This window comes from Vicugna pacos, chromosome 16, assembly GCF_048564905.1.
Source record: "Vicugna pacos chromosome 16, VicPac4, whole genome shotgun sequence".
In the NCBI taxonomy this organism is placed as follows: Eukaryota; Metazoa; Chordata; class Mammalia; order Artiodactyla; family Camelidae; genus Vicugna; species Vicugna pacos.
In genome coordinates this window covers 50939306-50964715 of record NC_133002.1, presented here as the reverse complement: position 1 = coordinate 50964715, position 25410 = coordinate 50939306, and the positions used below count along the sequence as shown (strand labels likewise).

Below are 25410 nucleotides of genomic sequence, written 5' to 3'. Positions count from 1 at the left end.
ACATTTTTTTTCTCTAAATCTCGGGCTATATTACTGCTTTTTGTCTCATATCCAGCCAGACCCTTTCTAGCCTCTTCCCTCCCCCCGTTCAGATGAGCTGCCAAAAATCAGCAGACCATTTTTGGAAGAGATTTATTTCTTCACTCTTGAATTTCTAAAAACAGCCTGCTTTTTCTTCTTCCCTCACCAAGCGGTGATTGATGCTACACCTGCCTCTGATGTGACAAAATGTAAGCGATGAATAAAAGCTTCTCATGATTCTTGCACATTCTGAGGCAGGCGGAAAGCTCTAGCCAGAGGCACCGAGCCATGTGAAGATGCTCTGTGGGGTGTTATTCCGCCTCAAGCACCGTTGGGCCAACCCGTGGGCACCTTGACGATCTCACCTGCTATCACTAACCTTTGATATGTTGCTCTGCTCTTTCAGATTTTTGACAATGAAGCCAAAGACCTGGAGAGAGAAGTTTGCTTTATCGATATTGCCTGCGATGAAATTCCAGAACGTTACTACAAAGAATCTGAGGTGAGCGATAGCTGGGGTGACATGTGGGAGAGAGTCATTCATTCATTCAACAAACATTTATTAAGTCTGCCCTGACCTGGGAGGCTTCCATATGTCTTTGTGTTGATTCAATTTGGTTTCACATCTTGCTGGATTCTTTACTGTGAGTCTCAAAATTAAGTCCCTACTTCTCAGGGCCCGTTGTTAACCCCGGCAGCCACTCAATTTCAATTTCGTCTTCCTGTCTCCCCAGCTCTGCCACCATTCTGGGCCGTGAAATATTCACAAGGCTGAACCACCCAACACCCTGGCCTCCCTAAAATACAGCAGCCACCTCCAGCTTCCTGTTTGGCCAGGTCTCTGCCCAGCCTGCCTTCCCCTCTGCAGAGGATGGGTTTTATTTGTAACTTTGGGGTCTAACACAAAAAAGATGCCCAATCAATCCTCCTTGGGTGAATATTGACACTTGGACAGCTCATGTCTGCACAGAACCGTTCTCTCAAAACAGGAAGTGCCTTCGTGAAACTCTCTTCTTTTTCATCTTCACTGAGACTAAATTTAAGAGAATATCTTTCTCTAAGTCTTCCACCTACTAGGATCTCCTGTTTGCCTCAGTGCAACCTTTTTATTTTACCGTTGGTGCAAGTCACCATTTATATCCTGTTAGTATTTTATTAACGGCTGCTGACGGAACTTGGGTGACCCCCTTGTAAATAACGTCCCAGCCCTACAAGGACAACAGTTGCTGGGCTATTTTTGCTGTTTAGCAACATGCAGCCAATCACAGCATGTTTGGACTCAGGGCTCGAGTCTCGTCCTTGAGCTGTAACACATGGACCTTAAAACTCTTCGCTCAAATTCCCGAGGGCTGATTTAAGACATAATAAATAAACCCAGTAAAAATTAATTCTACCGTGACACACACTGGGCTCCCAATGTGGTTCAGGTTTTTTTGTCTCCACATTTTGGGATTCGTTTGGATATCAAAGTCTAACCTGATCTTAGCAAAGGCTTAGCTGCTTAATTGCAGGCGTGTGCTCTGCAGCTGCCGTCCCTTCAAAGACTGGGAGAGGCCGATGTGAATTACTCTCAGTGTGACTCAAAGGTTGAGCTTTTGAATGTCATCGATTTACATTACACTCTGCAGCCAGGCACACTCGTGAATTTTCAGAGAAACAAAGTAAAATGCTGTCTGCATAACTGTGGTCCTCCTCAAGAAGAAGGCTTTGATGGTGTGCAAACCATCATAATGCACTGGGTGGAGCTGCTGCCCCCTCACTCCGTGGCTCCTTGGCCCTGGGAGTCTGCTGTCTTACCCCGACGTCCTTGCCTCTTTGGGAGCACAGGCCTTCTAGAAAGGCAGTGTTGCCAGAAAACTCTGAACTACTTGCAGCTCTTCCCCTTAGATAGCTTTGGTGTGGTCCTGCCTGGCACTCAGGGAGTTTCCTCCTGATTCGGTGGAAAGTCTTAGGACGAGTATGAAATACTGATGATGAAATCAACAAGTCTCATTTCTGGTCGTTGGGTGCCTGACTCATCTCCCAGTGCTTTGCTTTTATACTTCCAAGAAACACCACCAGAAGCTTCTTTTCACTTACACAGATATTCGAGGAGAATTTTTTCATGCTTCGCAGTCATTCATTTTCCTGGGTCATAAAGTATTCTTTTCTAGATGCAGTCTGACCAAGGAAATGAGGGGTGAATAGTCATTCATCCAGTAAATATGTTCTGAGTAATCTCTTGAGTGTCACAGACAATATTTAGATGGTGACATGGCTTTGAGCAGAAGAGACACTGAGGGTCTCTTCTCCAGGACACTTCCAATCTATCAGGGGGGAGCTAAACAATAAAGAGATAATCACATGAGTACATACAGAGTTAGAAGTCACACGTGCCATAAGGAAGCAGGCAGGGAGAGACCGTGATAGGGAAACCGAATTTAAGAGGATGAGATTAGGAGCGATGTCCAGGAAGAGATGACACGCTGGGGCCCATAGGATGAAAAGAGCTAGGGAACAGTGCTCCCGGTGAAGGTGACAGCATGTGCGGGGGTCCCAAAGTGACACATGTGAGGAGGCAAAAGAAGGCCAGCATGGCGGCAGCAGCAGAAACAAAAGGAAAAATGACACAAGGGGAGGTTGGATAGGAGGATGGGGCCATGCTGAGACACTTAGATTTTATTCAAGTACAGTAGAATGCACTCAGAGTTTATACAGTGGAATGCTTTGGAAGAAATTAAACCTGGGCATCATGTGATCTGATTTGTGCTTTTGAAAGTAGCTCTGGATGGAGAATGGACTGAGTGGGAGCAGAGTGGATGTCAGGAAACCACTGAGGTCATCGGACTTATCTACACTGTTGGTTATTTAGGTTCTATGGTAGTTTGAACTGGAGAGCTGAGAGCAGGTGGTTTTGAGGAATATGTTGAAGATGGAATTGACAGGGATTGGTCATGGACCAGATATGAAGATGAGAGAAAAGGAAGAGTCGGGATGACCTTAGGGTTTATGGCTTGGACAACAGATAGGTGGGGGTGAGAAGAGGAAGGGATTTTGGAGAAAGATGGGCGGATTCTGTGATGCCAATGAGCCATGTAGAACAAACAGAAATGAGTCTGGAGCTTAGACAAGGAATCTGGGCTTGGAGACAAATTGGGGAGTATTTGACAAATAGACGAATTTAAGATTCTGAGGATGAATGAGGGAGAAAGCATACAGTATAATGGGAGAGCGATTCGGGACCAAGCAAAAAAGTCAGTATTTGGAGATCAGGAGGAGGATGGGGAAGCTCCAGGAACCTACAAAGAACTGGCCAGGCAGTTAGAAGGAAAACAAGGAGAGTGCGCCAAGGAATGCAGGTTCCAAGAGAAGTGGGAGATCAGTTTGCTGAATGCTGCTGAGCAATCCAGTAAGATGAGAATGGAAAACTGCCTCTAAGAGCCATGGCTTTCGCCTGGGGGTGATCTTGCCCCATGAGAACGTTTTTGGCCGTCACAACTTGGGGGTGCTACCAGCCACTAACCAAATCCTATAAGGAACAGGACAGCACCCCTCCCCCACAACAAAGAATTATCTGGCCTCAAATGTCATTATGCCAAAGCTAGGAAACCCCGCCCTTGAGGAAAAGGTCATTGGAGATGAACGAAGTCTAGTTTGAGCTCTCACACTGAGTCACCCCTGCCTGCCTTATGGTTACTTAACGGATGTGAAGAAAGGGGCCCCAGAGGTCTCAGCCCTGCACACTGTTTGTCAGGCATGACTTGCCAGAGGACTGGCAGCCTACCTTGCAGGGAGAATTTTTTCTCACTCACTCTGGCAGTTAGACCGCAAAGGAAAAGGCATAGTTGGGACCCTGCGAAAAAAATCATAGGAAAAGTCTTCTTCATGGGACTCCCTTGTGACCCAACCGCACCATCATTCAACTTCCAGAATCCAGTATGAACCCACCAGGAGAGAGAGAAGCACTGTCCTAGCCTGTCTGGTTGGGTGTCGTTGCCAGGGACTAAGAGGAAGGGAAATAACCGATACAGAAGGCAAGCCATTTCCAAATAAATCTCTCCTCCGTGCACCAAGTAATTAACATCCTTCTCCCCACCATAAGAGTTTCCTCCTAAAATGAAATCTGACCGTGTCGTTTTCTGCTTAAAACCCTTCACTGGCCAGGGGGGAAGCCGGGTCCCTTAGCATGGCCCTCTGCCTTCTCCGCTCTCCGGCCCTCCTCACCCCCGTGCCTCTCAGTTGGGAAGCTTCCAGTTACGCCTCTTTAGACTTCAGTTCAAACCTGACGTTCCCTCTGGGGGCTTTTCTACGTGCCCTGTTCCCTGCTCGCTGGCAGCAGAGTTCTGGTCTGGCTTCTAGATCATGCTAGCTCACGCTAGCTCACGGCTGCATATTGAGCTCCAGGAAGACAAGAGCTGTCTTCTTGATCCCCATACCCCGGCAGCTAGCATGGCGCCCGCACGTAGCAGCTGCTCACAGAACGGCTGTCGAATGAATAAGTGAAAGCCATGGGCTTTCTTTTTCCCTTCTAGCAGCGAGAATTTCAGGGAAAGCATGATCACAGAAAATGGCATTTGTTGCCATTAAGCTAATAGTTGTGAATCAGAGTTCCTTTTTTTTTTTTTAATCTGAAACCAACAGCTTTATGGGCTTTTTCTTCTGATCCATCTTCGTAAGTTGACTGTGTCAGCATCATAAATAGGAGCACATTTTCTGTGGAGAAAGCCAAAATGCTGGTGGGCTCAATCTGTCCTGAGATTTCTGATACTTAGGCATTCAAACCGGGGTTATCTGGGTCACCTCTCAGCTCCCATCACCCACCCACCGCCATCCAGGCTAACAGGGGATTGAAGTACTTTCTTTCCTTTTTCCCTTTCTCCCTGGAAACCTCCAAACCACATGAGAGGCAAGAATTCCTCTCTCGTTAAAATGACTGGAGCTGGAAATTTTCCGCTGGACACCCTCTGCTTGGTGGCCCTCGTGGCACCACTAACCAGAGATGCAGAAGGATGCTCTGGAGACAGAATCAGCTGCTGGCCCGCCTGGCGCCCTCTTGATCCTCATCTTGCAGCGCTGCTGTTTGCCATCCACAGCAGGGGCCTGAGCTGCCCCTCCCAAGAGCCTCTTAGTCTCAGATTTTGCTCTCATATGGATGGCAGGACTCTGCAGGGCAGTGCTGCCTTGTTTCAAAAACAAAAAGACAAAACAAAACAAGATCCGTGTGATTTCTCAGGCACAGAGAACAGCTCCTTGAGTCTCAGCCCCACCAAGGCCCTGCCCCCGTCACACTCACAAATCTCTTTGCACCAAGTCACATTAGCACCACCAGAGCAGCAAAGACGAAGGGAAGCCAAAGTCTGAGCAGGCTGTACTTGTTGTGTGGTTGATACGCGGGTTCTTTCCTCTGCCAAGATTTCCATCCCTTTGCTGCTCTGCCAAGATTTCAAGGTGAAGAGCCCAGCGCAGGAATGAGAAACTTCGTACGATAAGTCATAGCATGCCCTCAGAGGACACAGGCGGTGAGCCTGGGCCTGCAGAGCTGAGCTGGCCATTTGGGATGCAGGAACTAATCTCAACACCCAGCCTCCAGAGCGAGTCCCGCCTAGACAGCATCTAGAAGTCAGTCGTAGGGAGCTCTAGCTCAGAGGCCTTTGGTGTTGGCTGAAGGCCAGCACTCTTCCTCCTGGGCTCACTGCAGTCGATTATGAGGCTTGGCGTCAGTTACAAGAACGGGGTGACCAGGGAAATGGCGTCTCTAGTGGCCTCCTAGTTGCTGCCCCCCCCCCGCAGCTATCCCCCAGAGACACGAAAGTGGAGGCACACACAGCTCCTAATTGTTCAGATGTGCCTTGAGTAGAAAGGGGGAAAAGGAAAAAGGAAACATGATTTTCTGGTGGAGGAGATGTTTCATGCTTTTTTTTAAATCAACATCATTTCTTTTTTTTTTAATGGAGGTACTAGGGTTGAACCCAGGACCTTCTGCATGCTAAGCATGTGCTCTACCACTGAGCTATATACCTACCTTCCTGTGCTTAGCTTTTTTTAATCTTCAATGATTTATGTAAAGCCAAGGGGGAGTCTATAGACCAGTGGTTTTCCACTAGGGCCAATTTTGCCCCCCAGCGGCCCTCTGGCAATGTCTGGAGGTATTTTTGATTGTCTCCACTGGTGGGGAGTTGTTTGCTATGGCATCTGGTGAGTAGAGGCCAGGGATGCTGTTAAACACCCTACAATGCACAGGATGGCCCCCACAACAGAGAATTATCCAGCCCAAAATGCCCACCGTGGTGACGTCTCCACTGTAGACCAACCCAAGGACACGGAATTCAGTAAAACCTTATTAGGAGCAGAACTCGTTGACTAATTTCCTTAGTGTGCATTTATTAAGTACCTACTGTGTGCCAGGCTCTGTGCTAGGCACTGAAACTACAAAGGCCACGATTATGCCTAGTCTCCACTACCCTATGAACTTGATCTTTTATATATATTTATATATATATAAAGAAAATTCCTCTTTCTCTTCGCTTTGGAAGATACAAAAGAAGTCTCCATTTTATCAGTGATAAATAGAGCATAATAATTCTAACAGAAAAATTAGGGAAATTTACAATGCTTTGAACTCGGGTAGCAATGAAGGAATACGTGAGACTCTCCCAGAAGCACACACCCCGGAGGTGGTATAAGTGAATGTAGTGGGGTGCCGGGGGAGTTTTTAGGCAGGATTTGATTCAGAGCCTTCCCGCTGAGTTGGGTGACTAAGGGGACTCTTTGGAACTCACCCCTAGGCTCCTGGATTATAGAGTTTTACTGGACTAAGAAATCCTTGGCAGCCAGTTCATTGGTCACACCAACCTAAATATCCCCTAAATTGTCTCTTAAGGGAAAGGGAAAGGAACAGAGAGATACATCTAACTTTCCCTGTAACTGTCAAGGGTGAGAGACTAAATGCTGTTTGCTAAGGCCAACGGGCCCCCAGAAAGAGAACAGAGAGATGAAATGAGTAAATATTGTCTGTCGTACTTAGCTGTACCCTTCAGTGCAAAGTGCTGTCTCCAAACCACTCTGCTCCCTCAAATTAAAAGTATTTTCATGATGGTCTACATCTTGGCGGTTGAGGGTGGTAAAAATTTTCAATTATCTCCAAATGGCCAGATTTAACCCAGCTGCCTCCTGCTGGGGTATGTGGTGGAGTTCAGTTTGTTGTTGTATTGTTATTGTCATTTTTCCCCCTTTTCCCTCCGTCCATCTTTTTCTTTCTGAGAATAACACAGCTGTTTTGTGATGGGTTCCAATTTACTGGGGCTGGGCGCTCCTTGGATAATAAGAGGACTGGCTGCCCCGCTGGTGTGGGGCAAAGCCTCCACTGCCAACAAGGTCACCGGTGATAGCCTCCAAAGCGAGGGCAGAAGCCTGCAAGGAGATGGACAGTGGAAGGGTCCCCAGCAGCTGCTCCCTCGCAGGCCCTGAGCCTCTCCCTTCGCAGGGTCCCCATGAGGCCAGTGCTGTTAGAGAGGCTGGCTCGCCATGTTGGCCTCTAGGAGTGGTCGGAGCAGTCAGTGAGGAAGGAAAGCCATTGGGAGGAAATTTTTCAGCACAGGTTCTCTTACCTGCTTCCTTGGAAGCCCAAGCAACAACACAAAGGCCATTTCCCCAGGGGCCTGCCCTCCAGTGGTCCCAAGAGGAGAGCAGCATGGTAACTTCAGTGTCATTACAAATGCCCTCCTGATCTGCAGGGAGAGTGTGAGTGATCTCCTGGGAACGGGCTTTCTTTTTCTTTCTCCCTGCCCCCCAGCCCCCTTTACAAGTTGGACGACATCCTGTCCATCAATCCAGGTTGATGGCATTAGAAAGGCAGTGGGTGTCCGGCCCAGAGAGAGGCTTAGGTGATATTTGAGTGGCTTCCTTTGTGTGGGAGTGGGGATCCGGTCAGCCTGGCCGGGGAGCCTCTGTCCCAGCAAGGCTGGAGAGGAGTTCTGCCCTTCCTCTGATCTTCGAGAACATAACGCTTTGTGAAGACACAGTGCAAGACACTGGGTGGGGACATAGTCTGTGGGGTAAAACGAAAGGCGGGACACCCTCACCTTTAAGAAGCCTGGTTGGGAGGATATGGTCTGACCCACAGGCTAAATGACAGCACAGCCCGAGGCAGCAGGAGAACTGCCTTCTCATCACGCAGGATTCACTCCCCTGAAACTCCTGTGCTCCACCGTCACCACAGCTCCGCAAACAGAAGTGGTCAGGGCAGGCTTTACAGGAGTGTGGTGGAATCTGAACTGGGCCCTTAAACGCTGTTTATCTTTCCTGTTTTATCTGTTCACACAGTAATTCGTGATCCTTTAAAAAAAAAAATTCCAATGTGATATAAATATGTAACGTTGAAAAAGCAAATGTCCTAAGATGCCTCATCACAGAGACAGGTGTCGTTAAAGTTGGTGTTTATGGTGTTCAGACTTCAATGTAATGCATACATAACATTATTTCATAAGAATGAGCTCACACAGTGCAACTTTGCAGCTGCATTTTCTCACTAATGCTATAAAGCTTGCCATCTTTCCGGGGCAGCACACATCTCTCCAGCAGGCTTTGTAATGGCTGTATAATGTGCCATTGCATGATTATGCCATTCTCCGTTTGGTGGCCATTTAGGGTATTTCCATTCTTTCGCTATTACAGTACCAGAAACATCCTCATGCTATTTTTTTTTTGGTACTGTTTTAATATTTCTGTAGAATATGTTCTAAAAGTGAACATTGTTGAGTCAATGGGTACATGGGTTTAAATCTTGTTAGAAAGAGCCAAATTGTCCCTACTCCAAAGCTATATTAAATGACCCTCTGATCCACACTTGTGTGGGAGCACACTGAATTTTAAAGAAGTGGTATTGAAAAGCAGTGTAGTAAGTGAGAGCAAAAACAGTGAGAACGTAGGGGGTTCCACCGCATGTTTGAGGGTCCGTGAGCGACTGACTGAAACAGAAAAGAAGAGCCTTGAATACCGAGCCAAGGAATTTGGATTTTATTCAGCAAGTAGCCGAAAACTTTCCAAGCAGGGTCACCAGCCACCTTGCGAGATGTCTCCATCTGTGACCACACCAGAGAGGCTAACTCTCTCAGGGGATGGTAAGGGCAGGAGCCTGGACACCAAGAGGTTTAGAACTCTCCATCCCATCAACCTACTTCTCTCCCTCTTCCGTTACCCCTTTCATAAACAAATCACCTTCATCTGTATTGGCAGCAACAATGCTTTGTTAATGAAAAGAAGCCTTTGGAATAATAGGGCATTAAACAGGAGTCCAGCCTTCAACAACCCTGACTGCATCATTTTTAGGCCACTAATGGGCAACTCACTTCCCAGTGAACAAATAGGTATTCTCTTTCAGTTCTCATTTCTTCCAAGGAAAAGAAAGCTGGGCCACCAAGTCTTGCTGAAATACCATGCCGACTGCTGATTTTTAAAACCACTGCTGTTCTTTTGGCCTAATAATGTGGAACTACCACAATGCTGTGAGCAAAGCCAATTTTTACTGGGAGTACTAGGATGATGGTACTACCCAATTCCATCCTAGAGAAAGGATTTTTGTGTTTTAATTTTTCAAGGGGGAAAAAAACAGTTTAAACTCCTGAAATAATTTGCATGAATGAGGTTCTCCAGAGCTCAGTGCCCAGGGTAGCCATTCCAAATCTTACCAGTTGGATTTGGTAGTGAAACGCCAAACCAATTAGGTCAAACAAAACCAAGGCAAATGAGCTCCTAAACGTCAGATCAAAGCCAGAGATTCTAAGTCTGCCAGGAGTGGAGCTGCCGATTGTGGCATTGGGTCCCTGACTCAATAGAAAGAGCCCCTGGGGAAATGGCTCCATGCCCCAAGAGGCAGGATTAAACCTAACAAAACATCCACTGAAGGAAGAAACCACTGAGCTTGTTGAAGAGGGATCTCTGGGAAAGGTAACCTCTAGAACGTATGGATGGGGATTCCCAGCCCAGGCTTTCCATGTGGAGATGAAACTCAGCCCTAATGTAATAAGGGGCTCTGGCTTTGGGACACCTCCCTGGCCATCACAGCCATTGTAGTTCATCAGCACCAATGAGGATTCACCATCTTGAATCTCCTCCTTCCTTCAAATGACTGGATGGATGGAGAGATGAGCAGAGCTGCAGTGAGATGATGTGAAAGGCAAGGAAGGCATTAAAAAGACCAGCACGGTCTTGGCACATAATAAGCATTTCATGAATGTTCCCTCTTCCTGCTTTAACATTGAGATCTGCAGATGGGTTGCTGGGATGGTTGCTTAGTAGGAACCAAGTGTCTTGGGAGAGTGGCTGCCATGAGTTGGGCTATGGGATTTTGTTTGTGTATTGCTTTTTACTTGTTGGCGTGAATGGGGAAGAGAAGCAGAGGGTTGTTTTCAACACTCCAGTTCACAAGATCACAGAGTTTTCTGCAGGTGCAGCAAGATCCTTCAGAAAGTAGAGCCATCTGTACCATTGAGACTTTTTTTTTAAATGTGTTGTTATTACTTTTGTTATTGTTTAACCTGAATTCAGACTGGCATGTGTCTCTGATACATCACCTCTAAGAAACCTTAGAGGTTACATTTACTGTTTGGTTTGCCAGCTTGGAGCAATCTGTGGCACTGGGAGTCCCAGGATGCTACCCAAGGTAGTTTGAGCACTTCATTAACTGTGCACCATGAGCCTTTTACCCAGTGTTTTTAGAATAATAGTTAAGACTTTAAAAGAAGGAAGCAGGTTCCAAAAGGCTGAAGACTTTCAGCCAGAAGTGAATAGATGCAACCAAACTCTTCTTCAGTTCCATCTCACGGAGAACCTCCCTCTGTATTTTCAAGAAGACAGCCATTAAATTCACAAGTTGCTCAGAACTTAGGCCAGCTACAATAGCCTCTGCTGTTTTTAGTCTTATTAAAACACCAGAATTTCATGGCCCTTAGAGCAGAGTTCCCAATTCTGATTAGAATCACCTTAGGAGGTTTAAAAAAAAGTACAGATGCCTGGGACCCTCTCTGCACCCACCAAACCAGACCCAGTGAGATGGAACCCAAGGATCTGTGTGTAAATGCACCGGGTTCGGGGGAATAGCCTCAGAGCGGAGCTTCCTAACCTTTTTCATGCCATGATGCACGTAGAAAGTGATCCATTTTGACTGGCATATCAGGAGCTCCTGCGTAGAGATGACCACCCCACAGGGTCAGGAGGCCCAGTCTGCTTCCCCAGGGGCCAAAGTACCTTGTCCCACCTTATCCATTCAAGGTAGGGAAGGTCTGCCTCGGAGAGCTCCATTTACCGTGTTCACATTTTTAAACCATTTTATTACTACTTACCTTTGTAGAGGCAAAAGGAAACAGCAATGTAAGCCTGGAAGACTGCCCATTCCCCTACCGAGGGAGGGGTCAATACCTTTGAATTGCATTCCATCTGTGGAGAATCTGGTACCATCTGTCATGTGCAGAGTCATATTCAATGCCTTCCTTGCCAGCTAATAGTGTTTTTATAATATACATTTGTGCAGTTGTCTCCTAAGTTGCTCCTGAGTTGGGGACTGGCTTCAGATCAACCCTCATCGAAGTTTATTTCCTCCAGTCAAAGACCATAATCAGTGTCCATCAGCTCCTCTGGCTAGATCTTGCCTGAGCCCTTTCCCAACTAGCTCTGAGAATCTACGGCTGCAACTCTGGGATGATGGAAGTAGTTTTTTTTTTTTTTTCCCTTGAGAACTAAGACCTAACCCAGTGACTCTCTCCTCCACTTCGTCATTTTTTTTTTCATACTCCCAAGTACAACTGTTCAGCTTCTGCTCCAAAAATATCCAGAAAAGAATAGGTGCTATTAAGTTGCTTGTCTTCATCTTTTATTGTTAAGGGGCCCAAAGAAAGACATACAATTACCAGCTCATTAACTTGGGCCTTCGAAGTTTCAACAGATTTCTCACAGGATTGCTAAACCTGGCTTTAGAAGGACAGGAACTAACTTTTGAGAAAAAGAAAAGTCTTGCTAAGTTGTTTTATTCTATTATATCATTTAATGCTAACCACCCAGTAGACTAGATATTATTTCCATTTTATAGACAGGGAAACTGAGGCTCAGAGAATCTAAGTAGCTTGCTAGAAGTTTCAGGCAGTCTCGATTCAAACCCCAAAGATTCTCCTTCCCCACCAAGCTGGCTCCTTCAGGTAAAGCTGGGGGTACAAACACTGTTGTCTATCTTTTTAAGAACGCTCCTTTTTTTTTTAAGAAAGAAATTTGTTTTCTCCTGAAATGTATCTTGCTACCCCTGAGCCTCACTGACCATATGAACGGAGGATCCTGGGGAAAGACAGAGTAAATAAGGAAGAGGAAGGGTTTTCCCAGCCCCTCGGTTACCCTCTTTAGGTTTAATGATCTGACAGAACTTGACTCCCCATCTTTTAGGAAAACTTTTCTCCTTGTGAACATTCTAGAAAATAGTGAGCTGGCCAAAACAAACCTGGTCCAGAAAAAAACAAAACCTGGCCAGCCCACAACTGAGTAATACAGGAATCTATTAAAGAAAAAATAAAAGTCATAGTCCCGAAGAGTATGCCCACAGACCACAGTTGGGGAAACATTCCTCTTCTCATTTTATCATCCCCACGACAGTCTTCAAGTTAAATAACTTGCCCAGGTTCACACAGGTAGCCCTTGCTGGAGCAGAAATTCAGACCCAGAGGTGTCTCATTCCAAAGCTCCCCACAGAAATGCTTTGAGCCCAGATAACAATAAAATATATTGTGTCAAACAATGAAGGCTGAAATAGTCCAAGAAATCCATTCATTATTTTTACCCTCTGTATATACTGGGATTCCAAATAATATTATATTTGGGAAAATGAGTTCTTAAGCTAAAATAAGTTTGAAATCTATTCCACCTTTGAAAATGGAAATCTTTTATTGCCTTCAAATACAGATCGACTGGCTTATTGAATATCTCTATCCCAGTTTCTGTTCAACAAGCTGGAGGTCCAAGTTTCCCAAAATAATACAGTACAGGAGGAGCAAGCTAGATTCAGGGACAGTTAATCCAGCGCTGATCGCCGTTGCCATGTTGCAAGTCATCAAGAATATTTGTTAGTCTATTATGAGTTTTTGATTTAATAAGCTTAAGCTGTCTATGGGCCAAATTGTATATCCTCAGTATGGATATATGATATGGTTGTCAGTGCTTCATGGCCTATGTCCAAACAGCACAGCTAAGATCAGAGTGAGCTGGGACCATCCACAACACACAGACCCAGCTCAAATTCTGCAAAGGGAGCCAGGTGCTAAGGGCCCCCTTTATGGGAAGAGCTTGGCTCACCGGCTATTAGGAGAGCTGGTGGCTGGCCTCTCACTGTCACACAGTAAGGTGGGGTCCTCTCCAGCGGGCCCTTGAATGACCTTATTGGTCTTGAGTAGAGGTGACCTTAAAAATATCAAGTTATATCTGTTCATGCCGAAAGGAACAGGTTAGCTTTATGGAACAGTATATTAGGGAGACGTCTCTTGTTGCTCTGGAAGTGGGGACCAGGCCCAAAGCTGGGGACAAAGAAGAGTTATAGGCCCACATCCCACAGGCAGCTGCTAATCCCGGGGGCCAGATACTCCCCAGGGCTGACCCAGTGGCCCAGCTGGCCCTCTCACCACAGCCCCGTCGTCCATCTCTCCCCATTCATAGTCTGTATTTGAAGATGGGGAGTTCTCTGAGTCATTGGGGGTACACTTCTTGCCTCACCGAAAGCCATGTGAAGGGAGAATTCCAAGAGAATTAATTGCAGAAATTGGAGCATCTGTCCAAAAAAAGCTAACTATTTGCTGAGCTGGGAACCTGCAGGTCCACCCTCAGCACTGCCATCCCATGAACCTGGGGTGAGACTGAAAAGTGGCCCCAGAAGTTTGTAGGGGAACAGAGAGGTTGACTGATGCCTGTTGCCCACCTGGAGATTTCTGAAGGAGGAGGCTTATGGAAGGAGTCCATGGCAAGGGCTGAGACGGAACTGTGGGAGGGTGAGTCTGGGAATAGCATGGGGGCATTCCCTAGGACACTGTACAAAAGGAAGATAGTTGTGTCCTACTTCAGAGGTTTGTAGTGAGGAGAATTCCAGGGTGTTTACGCTAAGACCCACCAATTCTCCAATTCTCTGACACCGATCGGGTGTCAACAATGCAATTCAGTTCTGACACTCCCTGGCTTTAGCATCACACACTGCAAGTTAAAGGACTCAGTCCCAGCAGACCACTCTCACTCAGATGCCAGTCACAAGTCCAGAGCCACCACACGCACTGCTGTGGTTATTTTTCCCTCCTTCCCATAACGCTGTCCTCACGTTCGAGAACTTGCTGGGAAGGCTCACAAAACTCGGGAAAACACTTTACTTACATTTACTAGTTTATTACAAAGAGTACAGTTCAGGAACAGCCAAATGGAAAAGGTGCATAGGCCAGGGTATGAGGTGGGGAGGGAGGGGGGAAGGTATGGAGCTTTTGTGCCCTCTCCAGGCATCCCACCCCACCTGGGCACAGTGATGTGCTCACCAGCCCCGCAGCTCTCCAGACCTCCTTGCCAAGAGCTTGTATATTCCAATCACCAGCCTCCCTCTTTCGCCCTCCTCAGAGGTCAGTGGACTAAGCTCTAGATCTTTCTGGTAACCAGCCCCATTCTGAGGCCATCTAGATACTGCAAACTAAGTCACCTCAAATACATCTTATACCACAGAGATTAAATGAGAGTAAATCTAAAGTGTCCCACCGAGACTCTGGTACACGGCAAGCATTTGAGGAACATTAGCTAGAAAGGTGACTTCTCCCTCCTTCCATCCTCCACTTCCTCGTGGCCACATCTCTTGGGGTTCTCTTTTGCCTTCATCTTCTCACTAACACCTAAAAGGCCCCTGCAGTGGTCCCCCTCCGGGCTAGAGACCGCTGACTATTACATTGTTTGGTGGTTTGTGCCCAAATTTCCCATTCTCATGCTCCCTCTTCTTCAAGTAGAGACTTTTGAGTTTTTCTGGCACTGAATTCGAACTGAGAAGAGCTCAGAACACCCACCAAAACACTCCCCCGACCACAGCCACCTTTTTCTCTGCCTTTCTACATGTCAGACACACCTTATGAGTCAAGCTCCTTTAAGAGAGTCGCTTTGCAGAGGACTAGCTCAAATCACTCGGTGTTCACAGTACCCGCTAGTGCCAAGAGCAAATGCTTTAAAAATAGCACTTTAGGTATTAACTGCTAACAAAGCAAGAATTGGCTGCTTCTGGCTACAATTTGCATTTAGGGGTTTTTTTGTTTTGTTTTGTTTATAAGCCGATGCATAGCAGGTGACCTTTTAAGTAAAGTTTTTGGTCAGTTCTCAAGCGCACTTATGAAAGCTCCTTAGTTCTGTTTTTTGGGGTTTTTTTTTTAACAGCTTTATGAGATGTAGCTCACGTACCATACAATTCACCCATTTAAAATGTAGTATTCAGGGGATTTTAGCTGATTCACAAATGTGGGTAACCATCACCACAATCAAATTTAAAACGGTCTCATAACCCCAGAAAAGAAACCCTGTATGCTTTAGCTACCACCCTCCTACTCTTCTACCCCCAGGCCTAGCCAGGCCATAGGCAATCACCAGTCCTCCTGTCTCTGTGGATTACCCTGTTCTGGAATTTTCATATGAAAGGGACCCATTAATATGTGTCTGTTGGGACTAGCTTCTTTGAAAGCTCTAATTTTTATGTGTATCCCTCTTAGGCTTCAAGTTCAAGAAGTGTTGGCCCAAATTCAGGGCTAAATTTTACCTGGTTGAAATGGCTATTCATTGAAGGGGCATGAAAATAATATCTGTAACACCTCGGGGTCTTCAAGGAAAGTTCCAGAATGCAGGGGGGAAATCTGATACTCTTCAGATTTATTCATTCGTTCCTATTTGAAGGCCGAGCATTATAGTTACATAATATAGCAATTCTTAGGTGGTTACTGCTTAGCCCTTTTTCATTTAACATTTATCAAAACCTTCTAATTTCAGCTAAGAGGGCAAGCCCCTGTTGGCTATAGTCTTTGGTGGTTCAAACTGAAAGCATAATTAATCACGGAGACTTTATATCTTGGTGAACGTCAGCTGATAATATTGCCTCTGAGACGCACGCTGTGCTCCAACCAGGCCAAGGTCTCCTGCGGATTTCTCCTTGCACCTCCCAGGTGTGAGACTGATTCTAACAAACGCAGGGACACTGTTTCACATGGGCTGCGCTAATCAGGAAGCCCTTAGCGTCCCCTTTGTTCTGCTTTGTCCAAGTGCAAGATGGATGAGACCCGAAGGTGTGACTGACCCTGGGGAGAGGAAGCCATCTAAAGAAGATGTGCCCGCACAGAAAGGTGGCCAGCGAGGTCCATCTGGCCCCGGGGAGACAGCCCTGGCACCGGCTCACCTCTCTCCGTACAGATGGGCTTTAACAGCAAGGGTCCAATTTGCCATCTGCCAAGCCCAGGGAGTGCCGACAGGATCCGGAGCCAGAGCTCTCACTGTGGATGAATTTAGAAGCCCCCCAGCCAGAGGAACTTGCAGCCTGGCATGTTCTCAGCTAATCAGCTGCTGCGCAGGGCCCTCGAAGCAAGAGCATTGACCGAGAGGGTGAACAAGCTATGAAAGAGTCACAGGGGAATCTAGAAGACTTCCCTTGTGCAAACCTCTCTGACCTGGTATTATAGGTTGAATTGAGTCCCCCCAAAAGACCTGTTGAAGTCCTGGCCCCCAATACCTGAGAGCGTGACCTTATTTGCAACTAGGGTCTTTACAGAGGTAATCAAATGAAATGCGGTTGAGTGGGCCCTAATCCAATATGATTGCGTCCTCACGAAAGGGGGAAATTTAGACACAGACAGACATGCCCAGAAGGAAGATGGTGCGAAGAGACATGGGGAGAACCGGAGTATACATCTGTAAGTCAGGGAACACCAAAACTGCCAGCGAACCAAACCACCACCAGAGCGGGCAGAGGCACAGAACAGAGTCCCCTTTGCAGCCCCCAGAGGGAACCTACCCTGCCGATACCTTAATCTCAGACTTCTAGCCTCCGCAACCATGAGACAATAAATTTCTGTTGTGCAAGCCATTCAGCTTGTGGTTCTTTGTTCCAACAGCCCTAGAAAACTAACACAGCTGAGTTCCCCATTAGGGAAGTGAGCTCCGCCCCAGCTTGGAAGATTACTGGAAGGAAAGGATTGCGTTTATCTCCGTGTAGCTCTCGACTCCTCAACAGGAAAGCTTTTCAATAACCCCCAAGATGCTCAAAGCCTGTCTGACTTCAAGGCTGACCCATCCTGCCTTTGGGAGATGGCTTCACCTGCCGGGGAAGCTCCCAGCTTGGCTGGGACCAGCTCCTGCGTGTGCCACCGTGTATTTCCAGAACCCCGGTGCAATTAGTAAAATCCCTTCCTTTGAGGGACCAGCCTGCAGTAGAGCAGTCTGCTTTGCTCTCTGCCACGTCAGCCTGTAACAGAGTGTTCCTGAAACATAAGAGAAAGAGGGAAAGGAACTCATTTTAAGATTGAAGACTATCACTTGTCCTTGGCCCAGAACCTAGTCATAAGCATCCAATAAGCAAAACCATTTTCCTGGGATTTCATCCACCACGTACTGACAGGTGAGAGCTTCTGGAAGACGCAACTGCCCACCCTGCCTTTCACTGGCACGAGGACACCAGTGTGATGGTGGGCAGCTGTATTCTTTGGCACTTATTTTTCTATACACTCGACTACAGGATAACAAAGTAATAATAATCCTCCAGCACCTCAGAGATTCCTGCTGCCTGTCTTCTGAGGAGCTTAATGAGACTCGAGAAAATTGCATTACGATATCTCTTAAGGATGTTTCAGTGTCATGTGTTTCTTATTGCTCTGGGGTGTCTCCTGTATGTTGTGCATCACTTGTGGGGTGTTGGGCTGGGGACTTTGCCGACATTATCCAATTTAAGCCTTGCAGCAGTCCCACAAGGGAGTTAGTACTAACACCATCCTGCCGGTGAGGAGACTGAAGTTCCCCTCCAATAGATTGTGCCAGCATTTCAGATGAGAATGTCCTGTCCACATGGACTAGGGGTGGAGAGCCCAGGTCTGGGAGTCAGGCTGACCTGAGCTTGAATCCTGGAGGACTGTGGATAACTCAGCCATCATCTCTGAGCTTCGGGCTCCTCACCTGGAGCACAGAGATGACATGTGTACCGTAGAGCAGTGGTTTAACCTTGGCTGTACGTTCACATCACCTGCGGAGCTGTTGAAACGCTACATAGACCCCACCCAAGACCAATTTGATCAGAGGCACCGGGGGCTTAACCTCACTTCTCATCCCCAGAGGTTCCTGTCACACTTCCCGGAGGACAGAAGTCCTTAGTGAAGGTGAGGTTCTAGGGGAGAGTTTGCTTCTTCCAGCTTCTGGGGGCTCCAGGAATTCGGTGGTCTATGAATGCATGTCTCCAGCCCCTGTCTCCGACTTCAAGTGGCCTCCTCTCTGGGTCCTCTTTTCTGTCTCTTATAAGGACTCTTGTTTTGGGATTTAGGGCCCACCCTCTTCAGCTAGGATGATCTCACCCTCTAGATCCTTAGTTTCATTACATCTGCTAAGACGTTTTTTTCCCAAATAAGATCTCATTCTTAGGTACCAGAGGTGAGGATTTGGACATATTTTCAGGGGATCACCAATCACTGCAGAGAACCTTCACTGTGTTTTCTGACTGTACCCGGTTGGGATCCAGCAACAGTTTGGAGATGCATAATCCCTCAGCCACACTAAATCAAGTTTTACGTCTTGTTAAAATAAGCCAACCCCTGAAACCAAAGTGTAGGAAGGCCCAGGGGATTTGTAGCATCAGAGATGAAGGTGGAGGTTTATAAACTTTATTTTAAAATAAGGAAACCTGGAAATGAACGTTTAAGATGTGAAACAGTCCAGTTCTCTTATAAAGAGTAAGTGCTTCAACAGAGTTTAAATCAGAACCAAAATACCGGAGTAGCTATAGAAACACAAACTAGAAATTTAAAGAATAAAAAAATATAAAAAGATGTAAGAAAGGTCGACTGATGTATGAATGGGGCAATTTAGGTGTTTATGTTCACAAACTCAAGTGAGAACGTGAGAGTGGCAGATAACAATTTCAAGAGGAGTGGGTGTTTGGGGGGAAGGCGGGGAGGAGGCGTAGAGGGGAGGGGGCGGACCATGAAAAGGGGGAACGTTTGCAGTGACCAGAATATTTCAGATAAGATCCAGTGGTCTGGTTTTTTACATTCTGTTTGTTTAATTATTTCGCTTCTCTTCATCCGAAGGCGTTCAGCTGAAATGTTCATTTCTGATCTTGAGTTTTGATTAAAGGAGTCCTCTGGTAAATCCTTCTCCCTTTCCTCCCTCCAGCTCTTTGAAAGTGAATCCCTAATTACAGGCCACGTATGAGATTTACTAGATGAAATCAGCAGCTGTGGATATGACACCAGACTTGCAAAAAAATCAACACACACTGTTGCCATAAAAAGCCCAATTGTTAATTGCTTTTTGGGCATCTAGCTATAACAAAAACACCCTTTTGCTGTTTAACATTAAAAGTAAATGTAGTGGAAAGAACATTGGGTTAGAATTAGGGGAGGCTGGGATTCTTGTCCCAGCCCTGTTACCAAGCGCCCGTGGTTTGGGGACAAACTATTTCATTTCTCTCAGGCCTCAGTATCCTTACCCATAAAATTGAGGCTATGAAATCAAATTATCACTTCCAGCTTAAAAACCCTATTCTGTGCCTTGAAAATACAGAGTACTTCTCATTCCCATCTAGCCTTTTCCCTAAACATTACTTCACAATAGCCTAATAAAGTCTGACAATTGTGCGGTTCAATGGGGGATCACACACGGACATAAGTACCTGCACAGTTTCGCTGTGCAGGCAGTTCTTTCCCGGTCTTATTCAGAACTGAAGCTTACTGTGAGGCCCCACAATTCTTAACTGCTTTGGAAATAAAATCTGCCGGTGTTCCACGTTTAATGTGACAGTGTCATATTTCATTCTTCAGATGTCTGGAATCTACATGAAGATTCTAGAATAGGTATCATTTCAAGTTCAACAGTGGTCGGCTGAAGGAACAAGTTGAGGCTAATCCATAAATCAGGGGCTTGGGGAGGGGGTGGGGCACAGCCAGCTGACCCCGGGCCTCCATCCTCAGGCCTCTGCCAGACCCACAGCACCTGTGGACCTGAGGGGAGTGAAGGCAGCTCAGGCCACTGGCACACCTGCTTTGTTCACTGGGTCCTTGGTCTGTTACGCGTCTGGGTTGCCAGGAGCGTTGGCCTCTTGCTTTCACCTGCCTGCTGGCTCTACAGCTGTCCTTTGCTTACAGCCTCCACTCAGGTCCACGAGGGTTGGCCTCTGTGTGTTCCGGTTGGCCACAGCGTGCAGCCCTTGTCTTTTGAGCCTCAAGATAATTGTCCACGGGCTGAGAATTATACTTATCACTTGCCTCTTGTGGGAAAGTCGAAGGGCAGATGGGGAAGGAAACCAGCTGCCCCGTTTGACCCCGGCTTTCGTATCTTTAAGTCATGGGAGCTGCGTGGCTGCTGTACACGTCTTTGTCTGTGGCACCTGTGCACATAGCTTGCTGTATGAATTTTTGGTGCGTTCTGTGCAAGGACAAAGCAGCGTGCCTTCTCTTCATCTTTGGAGATCCAGTCACTGCATCCATTTTGGAACCTACTTGATGCTTTGTTTTGTTATTTCTTGCTAAGGAACAATTATCCCAGAATTTAGCGGCTTAAAACAAAAGTGCGTTATTTCTCAGAATTCTGCCATCTCAACTGGGCTTAGCTGGGCAGGTCTTCTGTTCCTCTTGGTGCGTGCTTGGACTGAAATATCAAAGATGGCTTTTTCACTCACATGCCTGGCTTTTCAACTGGAATGAGTGAGCACCTCTTCACGTGGGCTTCCTCAGCATAGTGGTCTCAGGGTAATCAAACTGGACTTTTTACATTGTGGCAGGCTTCCAGTCTCCAGCTTCCCTTAAAAGACCTGAACTGACCCAGTGTCTCTTCTGCCACGTTCTAATGGTCGAAGCAAGTCACAGGTCAGTCTAGATTCATGGGGAAGGAAGTAGCCCCCACCTCTTGGTGAGACAAACAGCATGAAGGCACAGTGAGGGAAGGAACTGATGGTGACCATCTTTGGAGATTATCTACCGTAGTCTCCCTGGTGCTATGTCTCTTGATTTAATTATATCTCTTTGTTCTTAATGGCATTTTATGGTATAGGAACACAGATCAGGGAGGAATTAGTCTCATGGCCTTAAAGATCAAATCTTTTACCAGCAATTCCGGGGTCCTTTGTAAAGGCATTGCTGTCTCTGCCCCAGGCTGTAGGATTGAGCATGTTACTCAAAGGCTTCACTGACTGCCTTGGAAAGTGCAAAAATGGCCAACATCACTTGAGCACTTGCCATGGGCCAAACTCTATGCTTATCCTTTTTTCATTTATAATGTTATTAAATTATTATACTCTTTCCAGGCCCATGCACATAATTTCAGTGGCCATTTCTGAGTTGATCCAGGTGATAAAAATATAGCATGGCCAATTTGGTACCAAAGATTCAAAAATGCTATCCACACTCAACAACACCAACCCCTCCACTCCACTTCAATAAGTGCCTCCTGAATCCCCGGAAGACATTAGCTTCTATTTTCCAAAGAAGAATCTATGGCAGGAATATTGCTTACTAATGGATCTTAGATTCCTTTCACGAGCCCAAGTTCTACTTCTTTGATGTTAAGCACCGCAGAAGCACTTATTTTCTTGGGGTACTTAGTATGCATTCTCTTTTCCTCACACCCTTCCAGGATTCCTTTTGTCAGTTTTGCATCCTATTAATTATATATTTGCCCGACTCTGGTCCCTTTCTATCCCCAGGCCCATTAACTTCCTGCAGTTGCTACACATAAGGAAAGACCCTGGAGGAAAGTTAGGGAACAGAGACCATCCAAGTAGATTTGAGTCCATTCTGTTGAGTGGAGGGAAGTGCCCTGTGATCACACACAGACCACACCCTTCCGACCACACGTACACCAGCTGCCCTCTGACAACCCTCAGCGTGAAGAAATCAGGTCGAGAGAGGCCATAATGTAATGCCTGACTCTATGCCGTGCCTACAATGCGCATTCAGTAAACACACTTAGGTTAATGATTACTATAATATCATTTTATGCAAGAATATCAGCAAACCCAGAGCCAATGCACACCCTGAAAAATTGTACGGAGATAGTACACAGCGTTTTTTTATATTATTTTTATGTATTTTTCACAGCTTTATTAACATCTAATTTATATGCCATAAAGTTCACCCATTTAAAGTCTACAACTCAATGGTTTTTAGCATGTTTACAGCGTTGTGAGCCATCACCTCAAATCTAATTTTAGAGCATTTTCATCATCCCAGAAAGAAACTTCGTTCACATAGCAGTCAGTCGCCATACCAGCACTCTCCTCTAGCCTTAGGGACACAGATCTACGGCCTCCATAGATTTGCCTATTCTGGGTGTTTCATATAAATGGAATTTTACACTGTGGCCATTGGTGACTGGTTTCTTTCACTTAGCTTCCCTTCTTCACTTATGTCATATAAATGATGGTTGAATTTTTAAGTTATCCTTTTCTCTCATATATATATATTTTTTTTCCCCCAGGATCCTAAGCACTTCAAATCTGAGAAGACAGGACGGGGACAGTTAAGGGAAGGCTGGAGAGACAGTCATCAGCCCATCATGTGTTCCTACAAGCTGGTGACGGTGAAATTTGAGGTCTGGGGGCTTCAGACCAGAGTGGAACAATTTGTACACAAGGTAAGTGAATGGACGGCAGTTCCTGGACTGTGGACAAAGTGACTCTATGATGTAAACTGGAGCGTCCGATGCCCAACAGGTGTACAAGTGCTGAGTCAACACGAGGTCCCTGCATCTAGAAAACCCTGTTTTCATGAAAATGCATTTTGCCTACAGTTTAATGTTCTTCCACTAACAGATACTTGACACTTCATCTCTCATTATGTGACCTCCATGTCTATTGGGTGAGTATGTTCAGGAAGTTGGACTTTCAAAATATACTCCCTCTCTGACATCAGGCTAATCTAGTTCCAGGTAGAGGTACTTGGGGTCTGGGGTTCCAGGCAGAGGCACCCAAGGAGAGTTCTCACTCAACAGATCGTGCAGATATAGACAACTGAGGTAGAAGATGCCCCAAGAGACAGAACAAGAAATCCCAGTGGTCCCTTTTGGTGGTGCACCTCAGCCGTTCTGCTCAGTTAATAATTCTGCTACCAAAGAACTATTAATAATCTCAAAACACAGATTTCAACTGTATACCTACTTTGAACATGTTAATTTTGTAGCAGGAACCCACTTGGTGATGATTGAAGTTTGTTAGGGGCCTTCTAACATGACTCTCATCCTTATGGAAATTAATGGGAAATGCAGTGTTAAACATTGTCCTTTGTAACTCCTATTTTCATTAAAAAAAAAAAAATACTACCCAAGTTGTCTCTCCATTCCAGACAGGCTGAATATCTGCTTATTTTTCCACTTTAAAAAAAAAAGAAAGACTGATAAAGAGCAGCTTTCTGAAATTCCTTTCAGGGCACTGGTATTTAACCTTAATGCACTGAGTTTTTTGTTACTTGGATGAATTTGTCTACTGAGATTGGGGGGAGCCAATTGATAATAAAATCTGTAAATCTGGAATTTAGGTCCAAGGGATAGATCGAACTTGGGCTCCTGATAATAACAGACCCTGGAGCAAATCTGAGACAGAGGAGTGTCCTGATCTTCTGCTGAGCTCCAGAATCCATTCTGCCCAGCCCAAGGTGGAAGCCAGGTGGGACCCATGGAAATCAAGTTTTGGTACCTCCCGTTCTCCTGCTATGTCCCAGTTATCAAGCAGGAAGACAGTCGGGGCTCCCAGAGTAAATATTTTCCAGCCTCCCTTCTGTCTCTCTCAGGCTGTGTATTCTCATCCTCCTACAACATCCCACATTTTTTTTTTAAACCCCAAATGATCTCCTCTTACTAGGGCACTACCACGGTAATGTTTTATTATTTCCTCTTCTCACAGAGCATACTGAGATGGCCACAGGGCTCATTGTCTTTTTTTTTTTTCCTCTCACAGATGACTTTGGTTAGTTTTGAGGATCTATTTCTTCAAAACACTTGTAAGAATTACAGTCTAGTAATAGGCATTCTCAGTGCCCATTTCCAAATATAATGAAGTGCTATCAACACCCCAAAAACACACCTGCTCCGGCACATGAGCCGCTAATGAGGATATGAAGCTAGCATTTGCATCAGTTTTAAGTGCCAGGGATGCCTTTCCCTGAACACCTTTGTTCTTTAAGAATCTATTCACAGTTAAGGGGAAAGAATATTCAAAAGCGAGCCATTAGCACATTATTGAATTCTTGTTTCAAGCAGACAGCTGTGTTATTCGTAACGCAATAGGGTATATTTGCTGATGCCTCGACGCTGTTCTTTTGACTTCCCTGAATTTGACACACTCAGCACTCAAGTGCATATGGCTTCATGTTGTTTCTTATTTTCATTACATGTTTCCTCCTTCTGAATCATAAAAGCCTCACTAGATATCCAGAGGCCTAGAGTAATAAACACTTCATTATGAAAGCTTCCCTTGTCTCCACAAATTCACCGAATTAAAAATCCTTCATTTATTGAAACATGCTTGAAACTTTCCACAAGAGGTTTTTGACAATTGCTGGATTTGTTTGGCAGGAAGAATGGAATGTTGGAGGGAGAGTGTGAGTATCCAAGAAATGTAAAAAGGCATATTTATAGAAGAAAAAAAAATACCACGAAATAAAAGCACATAAGTAGTGTTACGCACACTATTTGTTCTCCTTGGTCTTCTATTGCCATTATGTGTCACTGTAAGAAACAATCCCATTCCTTTTGTCTCCAGTCAGGCTTATCATTCCCATTATGTTCTGCTCTCCTTCTGGCCTCCTATTTCATCTCTTTCAATAATAGTAGACTAAACTGCTTTTTTCCCCTCACTTCTATTACATGAAAGTCAAACCTAGATAAATTTACTACTTACTTATCTTGTATCCCACACCTTCAGTTATATATATTTTTAAAAAACCCAATATTTAGGATATTTCATTAGGGAAGAGTGTTAAGTGCTTTTGGCTTAGAAGTGATTTGCTACCCAGACAAGTGTTCTTGATTTCCACCATTTATGACCTCCTGGCACCAGTGAGACTCACCCTTCTGCAAATGAAAAGTAGAACCTGTTTTAGGTAAAGATCAATGAAGAGAAAAATCTCAAGGTGATTAGCCCTAGAGATTCATTCCAGTCACTGCTGAGTGACTGCCAAGTCATTGTCATTAGTT

General features: G+C 45.6%; 1 protein-coding gene across 1 annotated transcript in view; it reads left to right on the top strand.

The window, feature by feature from the left end:
- Positions 1-25410, top strand: part of PITPNC1 (phosphatidylinositol transfer protein cytoplasmic 1) — a 224977-nt gene that overhangs the window by 182091 nt on the left and 17476 nt on the right. Inside the window, exons 9-10 of the mRNA XM_072939439.1 lie at positions 428-523; positions 22699-22854. Of these exons, the coding sequence (XP_072795540.1) occupies positions 428-523; positions 22699-22854 (252 nt within the window). The remainder of the gene's footprint in view (positions 1-427; positions 524-22698; positions 22855-25410) is intronic.